At 44.0% G+C, this 16,398-nt stretch overlaps 1 protein-coding gene across 4 annotated transcripts in view; it reads right to left on the reverse strand.

Annotated features, from left to right (window-relative positions):
- Positions 1 to 11,623, reverse strand: part of ZNF507 (zinc finger protein 507) — a 47,190-nt gene extending 35,567 nt beyond the window's left edge. The window contains exons 1-5 of one of the 4 annotated variants that reach the window (XM_042968451.1): positions 11,475 to 11,560; positions 9,959 to 10,052; positions 8,462 to 8,584; positions 1,907 to 4,038; positions 439 to 556 (exon numbers count right to left, since the gene is read on the reverse strand). In XM_042968451.1, coding sequence (XP_042824385.1) covers positions 439 to 556; positions 1,907 to 4,036 — 2,248 coding nt within the window. In that variant the 5' untranslated portion in view covers positions 4,037 to 4,038; positions 8,462 to 8,584; positions 9,959 to 10,052; positions 11,475 to 11,560. Of the gene's footprint in view, positions 1 to 438; positions 557 to 1,906; positions 4,039 to 8,461; positions 8,585 to 8,709; positions 8,728 to 9,958; positions 10,053 to 11,474 lie in introns of those variants that run through there. The other 3 variants (XM_042968452.1, XM_042968453.1, XM_042968449.1) reach the window with 3 other exon arrangements.
- Positions 11,624 to 16,398: the final 4,775 nt, after the last annotated feature.

Here is a 16,398-nt window from a genome sequence, read left to right on the forward strand (position 1 = left end):
TTTCTTAAATAATGCAGATGAAATCTGGCAGTCATACTTGGATAAGAATAAGATCACAGCAGGAAGCCTCACTTACAGTTTGAGGTGGGGCCCTGCCATCTGCAAAAGCTGCTATATTCTCAGTGGGTCAACGGTACTGAGAGAGGGGAGGGCTTGCTTTCCAAACTGCAGCTTCCCTGGCTTGCTGGGGTGTCACCCAAGGGTTTGTGATGTACTTGGCTCTTACAGGGCAGCATAAATTTCAACGTGTTATCTACCTACACAGTCGACTACTTACTAATATAGCATTTCATTTAGTGCTCAGAATTACCTCAGGAACACAGGTAAGATTCATTCACATCCACAGTATGAAAATAGAGAACATATGCGGCTTTAGTCCTGAAAATAACTAAGGGCTTTTTAAAAAACCTAATACGCTAGTCAAAAAAATGCAGATACCTTCTTGAACACCTTTTCCATCAGCTGTATCACTGGAAATTCTTGACTCATTAGAAGCTGCTACTGACAAGGTATCTGGAAGGCTGTGTTGCTCTCTCTCATGGTTCCTCAGTTGACTCTAAAAAATTGAGAAATAGTCCCACGTAACTTTCAATAAATATACTTGCACTGTTACTAAGAGACTGCTGAAGCAGTTAATTGCTTTCATGGCCTGGTACCTAGAACACATTACCAATATTTTAAAACCAAATGTGCTAAAAGATTATCTGATTTATTTGACAGTTTACGGAAAGAAATACACTGGAGAAATCACAATCTCATCAAAAAGGCAGTTCTTTTTGCATTCTCCAAAAGCAAGCCCCCGCTATCTTCAGAGGGGTTTCTGCACGGCACGTGCGTGCTTACTGAACCACTGGCAGGCCCGGAGGAGGGAAGAGCAGAGTGTTTGGAATAACCCGATGCTTTCACAAAAATAAATCCAACCAGTTACTGCTGGACTCCTGCTAATTCTTGCCTTTCAACACCAGCTAACGTGTTGATGAATATCTTCTTCCTTCACCACCACCCCACAAATCAAGAGTGCAGGAACAAAAGAAACTTCTGGAACTTGGTTTTACAGCCCATTTGGATGTGCTGCTTGTCTAGCAGCCTGAGGCCACTTCAGAACACCATGAGGGCAATCCAAGGAGGCAGTATATCTCAGACTCAAAGGCTGAGAGAAGTCTACATCCCAGTTAGCCTTTTAGGATACTTTTTTCTTTTTTTTTGCCCTCCAGACAGTCAACTGGCAACATTGGAGAAGAAAAGTTCTAAACTAATGATTAAATGAATCCTGTTTCCTTTAGGAAGACAGCCATTTCATGCTGGTTGTTGGTTTTAAGGTAGTACATAGGATGAAAATCACGGTCAAAATCCTTACAGTCCCTTAAACTGCCCATTAAACACACGTGGCTCTATTTCCACTTTACTGTCTGTCATGAAGTCCAACATAGTCTACTTTCCCTCTTGCGAGGACACAGATTACTGTTGGCTGGTTGTGTGGCTGAAGCGAGCAACCTGCGTTTTGGGGACATGGAAGATGGAGTTTGTTTGCATCGATGTAGGATTACATCTGGGTAAATCAACTGTTAAGTCCTTCCCCTGTACATTCTCTTGAAATTACCCTGCAATTTAAAATCAACACGTTTAAAAAAAGATATACATGCTAAAACACTAAAAGCAATAAACACAGACACTGTTAAGGAGGAAGCAGACGGGAAAACAATCCTACACCAATCCTGATGACCTAGATCTCAGTCCCAATTTTAATACTAATTAGTTGGGATCCCCTGGGCAAATTGCCAAACTTTCCTAGGCCTCACCTCAGATTCCTTATCTATAAAATGAGACGGCTGGACTCTCTGCCAAGTTCCCTCCTTGCTCTAAAAAGCCTAAGGTTCTCCGAATGATTTCATGAACCGATGCTTACCTTATAATGAAACGATTCTTCACACTGCTTGCACTGGTATATTCTTGTTTTGCAGTGGTTGATCATGTGGTTCTCCAAATCTTTGCTGTCGCCAGCTATGTGCTCACAGATAGGACACTGATAGGGCTGTCTCTGTCGATGGACCCGCAAGTGCTGCTTGATGTAGCCCTTGTTACCACTTGCGTAGTGACACAGGCGGCAGCGGTAGGGTCGATCGGCATTAGGGATGTATTCCACCACGTTGCTTCCCGATAGACCTGCGTCACTGTTGGGTTGGCACTGGGCGTTGTCCTGCAGCTCTTTCAAAATGTCATCGTCGGAAGCATTTTGGTCTGTCCTTTCCCTCAACTTTTCGATTACAGTCAGTAAGGACATGCTGATACCCGTCTTCACTTGCCCATCTGACAACTCCTGCCTACCCTCTGGGAGTGCTACCAACGTAGAGTTGCTTTGGTCAAAACCAGTTAATCCATCTGAAGAGTTTTTAAGTGGCGACATCATTTTAGAATAAGCCGCCAACGTACTGTCCACTTGCCTTTGTCCGGTATCTGGATCTAGAAGGTTTATATTCCCGTAGTGCCCAAGGTTGGCCCTTGTCAGTTCTGCAGCTCTTATGGGCATTGTGACGAGGGCTTCTGCAGCTAACGAGTGTAGTCGGAGAGACTCAGAATTTGTCCTTCTTCGGCCTGGTGGGGCATTCTCATCAGTAGCCAGTCCTTTGGCTATTAACTCACTGTCTTTCTTCTCTGGATTGCTCCAGCCTATGATCAGCCCCCCAATATCAACAGTACATTTATCAGCATGATAAACTTCATCTCTTCCTTCACCCCCAATGTGGGATTCTGTCGGGCTCAGGTGTTTTCCCTCTTCGATTTCAGCATTCATGAGGAAATGTTTCTGTGAAAGAGTTTCTTCAGCACTTGGCAAACGTTCTACTATCACGTTAACGTGACCTTTTTTATTTGGACTACTACTAATGATTTTCTGTGCGGATGAAAGCAGACTATCAGCGATCAGGTTCTCCTCCACATCAGATATCACCTCTAGCATCTCTTCCTCACTGGGGTCAAGGGTAACTGACTGAGTCAGATGAACTCCACCTTCTGCACTCTGTCCTAAAGGAGACGAAGAGGATAACGGTTCTGAGCTGCAAATCTGTACTTGTACTGAAGGCCCATTGTGGATACTCAGTTCGTTGTCTCCAATAGCAATGACGACTGCATCCACCCCACCGGGTTCAGCAGCCACTGAAGAATCCAGCAGGCCTAGGGGCTCATTTTCATTTTCAAAGATCGGATAGGAGCAGTCAACCTCCCCAGCATGTTTCCAAGCATGTGTTTTCAACATTCTCTGCTGGCCACAGGTGTAACTACAAAACAAGCATCGGTACATGCCATACTGTTCATACGCATACCATTTCCTCTTACCCATTTCTGCCGTGGGTGCGTTTTGGGCAGCGTGCGTTTGCGCACTGTCCACACTCACTTGGACATCAGAAATGCTTTCACTGTTTCTTTCTGTGGGCCTCTGACACAAAGAGTTGGAGGGGCTTACACACTGCTGGGCTTTGGATTGAGTGTGACTGTTGGCATCGTTTTCGTGGTCATTTACCACGTGAGCTTCAAGTTCCTCTTGGCTTTTAGATGTAATGTGGCACTCTGAGCACATTAATATCACTTCATTTTGCTGACCATGCTGCTTGATATGATCTTTTAACACAGAAAACGATGATGACAGAAACTTGCAAAGGCTACACTGGTAAGACATAGTCTTCCCATCGTTCTGGGCAAGAGAGCCAGGGGTAAAATGTATCTGAGACATCTCTGCCCTTCTGATCCCAGCAGGGGACTGGGTTACTTTAGCTGGAATCTCACAAAGTTCTTGGGTTTCAAGAGAGTGCGTTGCAGCACTTGAACATGAGCGTTTTTTCCCGATCAAAAGACATTTTTGTGACTTTTCATGTTCTACTATCTTGCTTAACTTCTGGATAACATGGATCAATGGATCTGTTTTAACTTTTCTTTGTTCATCAATTTCCAGTGATGAACTGATGACAGTTTCAGCAGTCAATATAGCTTCCTGTTCCCCAATATCTGGCACCAACATGGCAACACTGCTGCTTTCTTCCATATCTAGAAAGGATAATATACAACAGAAAGAAATATCGAGTTAGAGGTATTATAAGAATGCAATTATAGGAAACCTGAGCTACTCTTAGAGTTTAAGCTAATCTCAGTTATTTTCTAACCTGGGAGCTCCATTATCAGCATACCCGTATCCCCAGCAGAGACTTAAACTGCTTGGAACTTCTCTAGAGAATGTCATCCCCTATCAAGACTGAGGATGATCTTTCCATCTATTTCTTTCTTTGGAAATGACTTTAACGATATGCATATCCTTTTTTCTTCACTTTCTTTCCCCCAGACATCTAGCTGGACCCAATTAGCATGCCCTCTCTTTTGCGCAATGCCAAAAAACCACAAAAAACAAAAAAACAGGACTGCTGTTCCTTGACTGAAGGGACACAAGCATTCCCAGGGTATGTGGAACCACCTCAAGTTACCACAAAACCAACAAACAAAACTAACGCATGACTGACACAATTCTTGGGAGACAACTACTTATATCAAAAATAATTATAGTCTTATTATTAAAATCATAAATTTGTTTTTTTCACTCCATATCTTTGGAGTTATGAAAAGATAGTCTGGTAACCTCTTGTAAATGGCAGAGTGAATTTTGAGAAGTATGATGCAAACGAAACTACATAAAAGCAATGATCCAGTTCCTTCTTTTACTTCCTTCGATTGATTTCCCTGAAGATAAACCACAAACAACGCTGTGGTTTTTTCCTAGAGGCCATATTAGTGGTCAACTATTACTCATGCACGAATACATGTAATTTCATTTTCCTGAAAGGGAAAGGGGCATCAGAGAAGGAAAAAGACCTGACATTCTAGTTGTGTTTCAGGTCTAAATATTCAGAGTCCTTAAAAGGGGTTCTCTGTAAGTTCCAGCAATGCATTACAGCCAAGGAAGTCACAAAACAAAAAATACTCACAATATCTTTCTCCCTAAATCTTGAATCCTCTATTTCCTGGCAGTACTTTCATTTCAAACATTTCCTTTGGCTCAAAGTGAGATTAATTTGTTGACTTGGATCACATTTTTCAGTTTAGGCTTTTTTCCAGCAACAAGTTTTGTTTTTCCACATTTTAGGTGCATTCTGGAGTCTTACTCACAACATTCAATAAATGCCAGCAAAATTTTTAGTGGCACCAGCTATAGACCAAAGACCATACTATTCTTAAACCTCAATCACAGGCTCTGAATTCTTATTTTAGGAGGTGAATCATGGCTTCCCTCCCCCCAGGTGGCTGAATCAACATGGAAGGGCCCTTGAGCCCCTGCCAAGATCACACCGAACTCCTGCTGGACCTACCAGCACTCTGACCAGCTGCAGTGCCAGCCCTCCCGTATCTACTCTTGGCAGCAGTTAGAGCTTTTCCTCTTATTTTCTGCTCTTTCTGGCACACAAACTTTCTATATCTAGGGCCACATCAGGCAAAAATGCAAACATTTTACTCTCGGCTTTAGTACTGCTTCTTCCCTCCTTCTTGATACTCTGTCCAATGGGATCAGCTTTCGTTTCTTTTCCATGTCCAACTGCGCTCGTGGCAGGGAATGCACCCAACAGCCATGACAACGACGACCACTACCCCAGCTCCCACAGACCTAGAAGTCTGGGTGACTGCGGCCCTTTAGCCGCTCTCCTCTCTAAACAACCTGAGGTCATTACCTCTCAAAAGACTATGTAGTTCCTCTCCATCTTTCTCAAGCAGAAAAAACAGTATTTTTAAATCTCTACACTCAATCTTAAATCACTAAAGAGGGACCAGTGTGGGAACAACTTGTTTCTTTAGGAAAATCCTTTGTGACGTCTTAAGTCACCTTATTGCCTGAGAATTCCACAATTTTTCGGCCAAGGGGAGCTGTGGCTGTTTCTGTGACTAATGATTTCACTTTAGGACCATTCACTTAAGGCTTTATTTCTTTCAGTTCAATTGTTAAATGGGAATTAGTTAAGTCATTGTTAATAACAGAAATCCTTGAACATTCAATTTCTTGCCCAAGATTTGGTGGTCTACTGTAGATCTAAGGTCTCCTCCTCCATGAAATAGGACATCCATATAGGCTGATTGACAGTCCGCAGGTTAATGAGTGAATATTTGCTCAACAGACTTTGCGTACCCACAGGGTTACAAAGGTGACTCACGTGGTCCCTCTTTTACCTAATGACAGAATAGGAAAGAGAGCAGTGCAACTGCTCCCTGTGGATATTTCAGTGCGCACCTTAAAAAGAGTGTGGAATGAAGAGGAGGAGCAGTTCAAGTTATCTCAAGAAAAAAACTAATACAAAAGAAACTGACAAAACATTCAGATTTGAAAAGCTGTGTCTGCTCAGGCATTAAGAGCTAATGGAAATTTGCAGCAGATGCTCCAATTTTCCCTGAACATTTATGTAAGTATCTCATTTTAGAGGCTGCATACATTTGGGGATAAGTACAGAAATGGCAGCTATAAAACAGATATGACAACATAAAATACATCAAGAAACACCTGAAAAACCAGTTTGGGTCCACATGGCAGAATCGATATATGAGTTAAATCTCATCAAAACAAAAGTCTCTCTTAGAAAGGGTTAGATGAACAGTTCATAATTAAGTATACACAGGGAGGAAGGCCTGTGACCTTAAGGCCAACTCTTTAAATTTTCACAAAAATTTCTCTTAGGCCACCAATGTGCATATATATGGGATCCTATGTCAAGTGAAGTAAAATTTATTTGGAAAAAAAAAAGACAGAGAGATGAAAATAAGGGTACAAACACAATCCCAGTGGCTCAATAATGACAACACAGATTATGATCATCGGCATACTATCGAGGGCCTTCACGTGATCAATACAAGTACATGGTCAGGGTGGGTGGAGAGGGTAGGAATAAAGCAAGAATAGCAAATTTTGTAATTAAAGTTTAGTAATAAGTATCTAGGAGTTCCTTACACTATTCTTTCTACTTGTGTAAATATTTACAACTTTTCATACTAAAAAGTTACAGAAAAAATGGTTATGTGTCAGGGTGCCTGGGCGGCTCAGCCGGTTAACTGTCTGACTTTGGTTCAGGATGTGATCTCACAGCTCATGAGTTCAAGTCCTGAGTCGGGCTCTGTGCTGACAGCTCAGAGCCTGGAGTCTGCTTCGGATTCTGTGTCTCGCTCTCTCTCTGCCCTTCCCCTGCTTGTGCTCTGTCTCTCTCTCAAAAATAGATAAACATTTTTTAAAAAAAACAGTATGGAAAAAAATTTAAAATCACAGTACTAATGGTTTAAAACAGAGTTGAATGGATAGGACAAACATGTTTAGAAGTTAAAAAGAAGTAACAGCTTTTATATACTGTAACAACAGTACACAAAGTAAAACAGTCAGAAGGCAACAGTCAATGACCAAATCCTAACAAACCGAAAAGCTAGTTTTGGTCTAGGAAAGTAAGCAAAAGGTTTTTGAAGAGGTAAGACGTATACTGTATTCTAAAAGACGGCCGCGCCAGATGTCAACCATTTGTCCCTCTGGGCTCACTGCCTACTTTCCTCCACTCTGCTCTCTGCCCCAGGAGGTATATTACATCAGTAGGCTCCTATGCCCTCTGGTTTCTGATTGCGTTATGCCAATGGGGAGCCATGAGAGGAGATCAGAAGGAGGCAGCATAGTGAAATCAGGATATTCATTCCCCTAATTCCCTCCCTCTAGGTCAGCTTGGACTGGCCATGTTTCTCAATGGAAGACCATTCTCTTCAGGCAGGGGGCTCTACAAAACTCTCCTGGTTCTGATACCTCTCTTCCTTCTGATGCTGCTACCTCCAGATAACTGCATTATCCTTGTGGTTTGTCTATACAAGTCCAACGCCTTTATTATGAGTATTTTTGTAAATACGTCCTCCTTGAATTATCTTAATTAGAATGCATCGTTTTCTCTTTTGGAATTCTGTCAACACAAGGGTAAGACTGACAAGGAAAAGAGCCACAACATTATCACGTTTCCAAAAGTGAGAATAAACCTTCCATCTAGCAGTTAGTGAAAAGATCAACATGGCTGAACAAGAAGGTTTACAGAAAGAGTAAAGCCTAGAGGCATTACCAAAGTAGGAAGCTTCTTATTTGGAATCTTTAGACATAACCACATTACACAAAATATTATCAAACTATTACAAATAAATAAATATAAGTTGTATCCCAAACCAGAAAAGTTCTAGCATCTTTCCCACTGAGTCTTAAATCTTTCCTAGACAACAGGACAGGTTTCTCTGGCCACCTGAAAGTAGATCCTTCCTATGGAATCTTTCAGAAGCTGAAATGATGTAAAGTGAAAAAGCAATTACCATTTATTTATATAGAAAAAAAACCCCAAAATGACCTCTCTTAGGCTTTTCTGATATTTTAGAACACATCTTGCTAATGAGCGCACACGAAAAAATGAGATAAAGCACAGATGCTCACAGACACAGTTCAAAGCTCTGGCGCCTTGGTGCAGAGATTCCGAGTACAGTTCCTGGGCAGGAAAGGAGCTTGGTGGGGCCACGCTTGCTGCTTGGGTTACGTGCTGCCTCTATTAATGGCTCGCTGCAAAACAAACATTGGAAACTATTTTTGCCTTTGGTGTAAGACTGAAATCTTTAGATTTCTTTCAGTTAGAGAAATCAGGTTCTAATGTATGTCTTTCATAAAAGCAAAGTGGCAGGGGCTACCTGGGTGGCTCAGTTGGTTGAGCGTCTGACTCTTGATTTTGGTTCAGGTCATGATCCCAGGGTTGTGAGATTGGGTCCTGTGTCAGGCTCCATGTTCAGCATGGATTCTCTCTCTCTTCCCCACTTCCCCTCTCGTGCTCTCTCTCCCCCACCGCCCCCAAAAAGCACAAAGTGGCAGAAGGCAAACTGTAAAAAGTGGGGGAGACCTGTATTCCAAAGGCAAAAGCTTATAATTAATGTCTTTCCCAAGAAAAGAACCAAATTATTTCAGTTGTCTTTATTTCCTGATAATTACTACTAGGTTTCTTTGTATATCTAATTAGTTCCTTTCAGTTATAGAGTATGGTTATCATAAGTAAAATCAAGTTGAACAATTCATGTGAGCCTGAGTAGGGCTGGAGAAAGGCTGTAATTTTCTGTGCATGTGCAAAGGCAGTTCAGTGTTATAAAAAACCTTTTCTTTCAGACTAAAAATTTGTTCTTTCCCAACTAGGCAAAGATATGAACTGTTATGTCCCTGAACTGTAAACTGCCTACAAAAAATCACCTTGAGATTGCTTACACATTATTTATAGATTTATCTTATTAATGTCAGCTATGATTCATTTGAATTAAAATCTCCTTAGCTTAATGTGATTAACTGCCACTAAGAAAAATATAGTGTAAATATCGCAAGAACATGAATTTTATAATCTAAAATTTCTTAGCTGGCATCTAGCCTGGGAGAATATTCTAATTTGGCAGCTAATTTGGCAGACCACGAAGACATAAGGTCTAACTAACATTAACCAGTATTAAGATTTAACATTTATTGAGCACCTATAATGTGCCAAGCACAGTGCTGGAGACTACACAAGTAAGTAAGAAGGAATCCTTGTCCTTGGAGTGCTCACCATCCAGGGGGCAGTGCCTATGTAGACTTTGTGTATTATTCATGAATTTCTGGTAACACTAGCCTCTTTTTTGCAGGTAAGGAACCTGAGGATCGCAGATGTAAAGCAATAACTGGTTTAAGAACTGGAATCCAGGACTATCTGATTCTAAATCCCCTTTCTTAATACACCAATTTCTTTCTTATATCTCAATGAGGACAAATACATAAAATCAATACTGAAAAGAATTGGCCCCTTACAGCCCGGCTATATCAAACGTATTAGCCTGTTTGATCTTCATAACTCTGGAACAGGCCAGGTGGGTGTTACACAATTTTACAAATAAGGAAACACTCAGTGTGGTTTCAGTGACTTACCCAAGGTTACATGGCTGTTAAGAGGCAGAGCCAATGTCTTTCAAATCAATTCCTGAAATTAACACAGTCCCTTGGACCAATCTTCAGAATTCAGCTGTGGCCAAGAATGAAAGTACATAGTATCAAACATTTCTCTTTCTTGGTGAAACAAAGTAATGATTTCTTTTGGCAGTGAAAAATTCCCCAATATTCTATGTCAAAAAGACATTCAGAGGAATGTTCATGCAACCCAATCATGTGTTGCAATTTTACATAATTTATCTAGCAAGCAGACGTTACCACTTTGTACAAGTTAGAAAAAAAAAATTGCTCTGGAAACTTCTCTCAATAATTGTGTTTTGTTTTGGCTCAGAATTTAATTGACTCAAAATACTACTGTTTACTGATAACACTTTCTAATGAATAAGGAACAATAAATTGCACATCGCCATTTTAATCTTAACCCAAAATGCCATCTAAAGGATGATTTTGCAAGCACAGTGGGCATGAAAAGATAGGACACAGTAGCTTGACCTATATATCTTCCAACGCAGTTTCCTGCTCTGGTCTTACATTTCTTTGCAGTTTCCTATACTAGCTAGGATGAATCTAAAATATCAAATAAAGCCTATTCCTTTCACCTAGAACGCAGCTATCTTATCGATTACGGTTAAGTAAACAGTTCGTTGCCAGGGCAGAAAGCACGTCTTCGGTCCTCCCTTCGAGTTAATTTCAAACGAGTTGGTAAGGTAAAGGAATGAAGGGCCAGGCTCTCTCTCTTTTAATCAATAACGCAATCCAAACACTGAGTCAAAGCGGAGTACTGAAGAAAGTACAAGCTCAAGCAGGTGATAAATCCAGTAATTGCCTGATAAAAGAGATGCAGACTGATAGTAAATTACAGCCCACCACAGTAACTAAAAAGATCGCCTACGGGTTGGGATGACGGCCTCCGCCTAATTAATCATCCAAGCCTTCCACACAAACCATTCCCTCCGGATGCCCGTAGAGTGGGAGATTTTCCCACTGATCTCAGTGATCGAGAGACCAGTTCATCGAAAAGGTTCGTAATAGGGTCAGAAGGCTAGGATTTTCTGTACTAGCTTTTCCTACATCAAGAATTGGTTAAAGGGCTGGGGCGATCGGGGGTTGAGAAAAGTAACCAACAGATGCGGTGAGGACACCGTCGTGAGCTTCACCGCGGCTGGCCTAAGCGGTTTCACAACCGCAGAGGAGAAGGAAGCAACGCCTCGGCCGGCCCGCTTGCAGACCAGGCTGGTGACAGTATGCGGAGAGCGGCAGGTTCCCCCCACCCCCCGCGGCAGGGCAAGCCAGGGGTCTCCGCAGGCCTCGCCGTGGGCTGCGTGGGCTGCGCAGAGCACTGGAAAGGGACGCGGAGCTTGGGGCAAGTGGCGAGCCCCGGGCGGTGTCGGCCCGCTGAAGAGGAAGCAGGCGCCGGTAGAGGCCTGAGGGGAGGACGCACATGGCCGGCGGCGGCGCTACCTGCGGGCGGAGGGGCGGCCCCGGGGCGCTGTACCTGCGGTCGGGCGGCGGCTGCTGCTTCCGCGAGCCTCCTTTGGCCGGCTAGGAGCCCGGCCGTGCCCTCGCCCTCGTCCTCTCCCACCTCTCTCCCGGCTCTTTTCCCTCTTTTCCCCCGCTTTTCCCCTCCTCATCCGGAGCTCCAAAATGGCGGCGCTGGGAACGGATCACGTGAGCCGCGGGCAGGTCAGGTGACCCGAGTGGCGGGCGGCGGGGCGGGGCGATGCTCAGGCCCCGCCCATGGGCATCCCGGGGCTCTCGGGCTGGGCGGGCGCGAAGGTACCCCAGCGGCCCGGGCTATCCCAGTCTTGGGCGGGTACGGGTCTGGGTAGGCGACCTCCCAAGGCCTCTGCGTTGCCCTCTCAATGGTCACCTGGGCCTAGAAGTCAGTGTCTCTCCCCACGTCGCCCAAATCTTCTGTGGGCTAGCTTCTTCACCCCATCCCCTCCCTAACTGGCTTTTCACCTAGACCACTGGCATTCTTTCAGCCTTATGCTCAGGAATATGTTACTGTGCTTGTTGGGCATGTTTTTTGTGGTGTTCTTGGCTAAAATGTAGAGGTCCCAGCTAGGTTTGTGACTGGACTTCAGGTGTGACTGGTGAGGGGCAGGGCTAGCCTTGGGTCATCTGTTTACTTGAGAGCGAGAAGATTTTCAGGGAAAGAACGCATCCTAGGGGTTGTGGCCTGACACAAGCTCAGTCATTCTGAGGACACCATCGTGTTGGTCATTTGGCTCTTGTTTTTATGGGTGGCATACACACCAGGGTTATAAGCAGCCTTGTTTGAGTTCCACTGTGAACAGAGTAAAATACAAAGGGAGGGAAGCATTTCGTCCAGCTTCACAGAGAACACTGGACTGTTTGGAACATTAAGAACTACACAGCAGGGAGTTTGGGTCTGGACTCACCAGGTGGGCCAGGAGCAGTAGGAAGGGAGCAAGCCCAATGGAGATAGCCCTTCATTGTTCATTGAGATAGCCCTTGGGGACTTCCAGGTACATTTAGAGGCTTTTGCAGTAGGCTGGGCTTTTACTTATCAAGTGGGAGAAATATCTAGCAAAACTTAGTCACTGTTGAGACAGGTCAGTAATTCTCCTTACTGTGTCTCAGGATTCAAATTCACCTGAATTGGGGGGTTGGGAAACCAGCAAAGTTAGCATTCTGCTATTCTACAGACTCCTTTGCTGATTGGGCCAAAGAGCTAAGGAGAAGAAAAAATAAAGTGTTGAGCAATTTTTGTTTTCAATAAAAGAGATTAAATAGGAGACTACCATGGAAGGGTGAAAGGAAAAAAAAACAAGGAAAACCAGAACTACATGAAAAGGGGAAAGCAAGAACAAGCAGTTAATGTGCAAATTTCTTTCCTTTCCTTGAGCTATACATATAATCTTAGTTTATAGCCATCTGAAGAAGACGTTTTCTTCAGCAACAACTGTAATGTCCATGAATCTGAAAGTGGACACAAGTCAGGGAATTATTTGTTTGGGGAAGAGTTTAAACACAAAGCAGAGGAATTGTAATCTAGGGAAAATAAGGAACTTCTAAAGAAGGGGAAGAAGATAAATTGGTTTGTCTGAAGTTTCTGTGGTATTTTTTTCCAGTATACGCCAGCTGTTTCCCGATGTCCCTCGTGCAGGGCAAGGTTCAATAGAACTTCCTGGCTCAGAGGTGTGGCCAGTGACTGGTGCCGTCTAATGAATTGCGTGTGTGGATGTGTCACCCCCATCCTGGAGCATTTAGTTGCCAGTGCACTCGCATCCAGGGCACCATTTTCCTGCTGCCTTGATGACTGGCAATGTTCACAATGGTGGCCACCCTATCAGCGTACATTCTAGAGTAGCGATGCCAAGCTGAGCCCCCAGCCGCCCCGCAATGGATATGTAGGGTGAGGAAGTCACTGAGGTTTGGAGCTGTTTGTTACCGCAGCATAATGTAGCCACATTGCTGACTGGCATTCTTCCTCCCTACACCGAAGTAGCAGGAAGAGGCAGAACCGATAGAAAGACACCATTACAGTCAGACGGCGATGCTGATGAAAGAATTAGAACCTTCATTCCTGAAGACAGAGAAGGTATGGGACGCAGAATCCAATAGGAAAACGTGGGCAACTTCAAAAAGCCAGTGGAGCAAAACCTCAGTAGTTTTCTTTCCTGTACGAGAGCTCTCCAGAAAATTACAGGGGACGTTTTTAAGTCAGAGGACTGCAAAGACATTCAGAGGTGGTTCCATTGAACTTGTGGTCATCCCACCCAACTCTTTGGAGCACCTTCCACTTGCCACGGAATGTTATTTATCATGATTTAATTAACCAGTCCTAGTAAGATTTGGTGTTGCAGATAGGAAATTTGCTCACTCAGTTCTCCAGCGCCTACTCACTGGAATCGGATTCTGTCTCCAGATGAGAGATGACCCGGATAACTGGGTCTTATCTCTACATATCTCATTATTTGCGATTGTTAATTAATGGATGAGGTTAAAGGTTTTGCTTCTAACAAGTAGCCTTGGGAAGTGACCAGGGAGTCTGCTTGACAACTTACACTGGAGCACCATTTAAACTTTGGGAGAGCTAAGGGCAGCGCAGTAGTGAGTTGCCGAGGTGATGACTGGTTGTAAACTGAATGAGACACGGAACCCGTTGAAACTTGAGGAGACAGGGGCATCTGGGTGGCTCAGTCGGTTAAGCATCTGACTCTTGGTTTCAGCTCAGGTCAGGATCTCACGGTTTTGTGAGTTTGAGCCCCGCGTTGGGCTCTGTGCTGACAGTGCGGAGCCTGCTTGGGATTCTCTCTCTCCCCTTCTCTTTCCGTTCCTCCCCTGCTCGCATTGTCTCTGTCTCTGTCAACAATAAACAAATAAACTTAAAAAAAAAAAAAAGAATCTTGAGAAGACCAACTTGTTCCCAAGCCAGGATACTTACAAAGGACACCTTGTCTTTGGTGTAATAAGATTAGATTAGATTCCTTTTGACAGGATTAATCGTGTAAGTCTTTGGCACAGCATAGAAAATTGGAGGAGACGTGTTAGCCTGTATTTCTTCTAGTTGTAATTTTTATCATGACCTTAAAAAAAATTCTTGGAATATACTGCCTCAAAAAAGGAAAGATTGTGGGGGGGGGCGCTGAGAGGAGGAAAAATCAGAGTGGTGGCGTGAACTGAGATAAACACAAACATTTCCCCTGACTTTCTGTTTAGCTCCACTGGGACCGTGGGCAGGTGGGCTCCATGTTTCTGATGTGTTCATCCTGCCCGTAAAACAAGTTCAATTTATCTTTTTTTTTTTTTTTTTTGAGCTTCAGATGTCTGGTATATGGAAGTATGGAGTTTAATTATAGGAGTCCTCTGGATTCAAAATGGGACTTCATCATTAAGAATAATGGCAAGGCTTGATTTTATTAATGAATGAAAGGATTGCTTGATGTAAGTCAGAAGGAATGTAAGATTAAAAGACATGATAGATTATTATATATACAGCTGTCAGTAATAAATTAACATTAGCTCTAGGTTCCTTACACTTTGCATCCCGAATATACACCTAGAAATACTTCATAATTATAGTTCAGATCTCAAGAATCATCATAAATTATCTATCTGTCATTCATTCTCTGCTAAAAGCCAACAGACCTACATTATTTCCGCAGCACATTGACATCTAAAATCTCTGGTGCTACGAGGCACACATATTAATTTATTTCTTCCTGAGGACCTGAATAAGCCAGATGGGTACCCAGTGACCGATGGTGGCTAGGAAGGATTGGAGGTAGAGCGGGGGGGCATCTGTCATGAGAGTGAGGAGTGGCTCTGGCTAACGTTGTCCACACCTCGCTTTCGGCTCGGCTGTTTGGGGTCTGAGCCGCAAACTGGTTTCGGAGAGGCCCGCTGAAGGAGCTTCAGACTGCCCCGGCATCTAAGGCAGCCCTGAGGTCCCAGTGGTGGTGGTGGAATTCTGTATAGACTTCCCTTAGCCCCTGGGACTGCCTTATATGCAGGACCTGGGAAGAAGGACAAGAATCAACGGTGGTGACATCTAGTGGCTTACCTGGGATGTGCAGTCAAGCCACAGAGCACTCCAGTGGGAATGTCGAGCTAGCCCAGGTCCCACCTCCAGGCCCCTGAATCGGTCTGTGAGTTTGGTTTCTGGCAGAGATTGCCTGAATTCATGTTGATTTATGGTTGGGATCCAGGAAAGGCCCCAGCCGGCTGGGAGTGGAGGTGGAGATGGGCTGCGTTTGAGAACTTCGGGAGGCTCCTTCCAGTCTGGTCCGCATATGCACAGGCTGGTGAGGCGGCCCGGCGGGGCTCGATGGAGCTGCCGCGGAGCAGGGAGCTCGCCTCCGCCACACTGTCTCTTCTGCTTCAGCGCAGACTGGGTATTGGAACGCTCAAGCAATTTTCAGTCGTCTTTGTCAATAAAGTCAGTCTCTTTTCCACAAGGGGAATGAAAATGAGATTTTGAGGCCTCCAGAGGGCTGTCTCCTTTGGTCACTTTATCTGCCCGGGAGCCTCAGCTGAGGTGGGTGGCAGTTATTTGCTAAGTCCAAAACCCTGTTGACAGGTAATACCACCTGCTTCGGAACAAGACGATGTGATTATAATAGGATACTGTTAAATTCTTCCCAGAGAAGCGGTTTCCTTGACGCGGTGACCTTTATTGATGAGAGGGGCAGAGGAAGAAAATGAAAAGAAGGGGAAGAAGATGAAGAAAGACACTAAGAGGAAAAGCAACTGCTAATCAAACCGAGAGGGCCTGGCTAAGGGGTAATCCTGTGACCTAAAAATGTGTCGTTTGTTACTTTGACAGCTCCTCTTGAGATGATAGACTGGGGGAGGCCACTGGCATCATCATTAGCTGGCTGGGAGCTCCGCGTCTTGCTTCCTTAAGTCATCAGTACATGGACGCCCATAGATAGCGAGTAGTCTACCTT

The sequence above is a fragment of the Panthera tigris genome, chromosome E2 (genome assembly GCF_018350195.1).
Source record: "Panthera tigris isolate Pti1 chromosome E2, P.tigris_Pti1_mat1.1, whole genome shotgun sequence".
Classification (NCBI taxonomy): domain Eukaryota; kingdom Metazoa; phylum Chordata; class Mammalia; order Carnivora; family Felidae; genus Panthera; species Panthera tigris.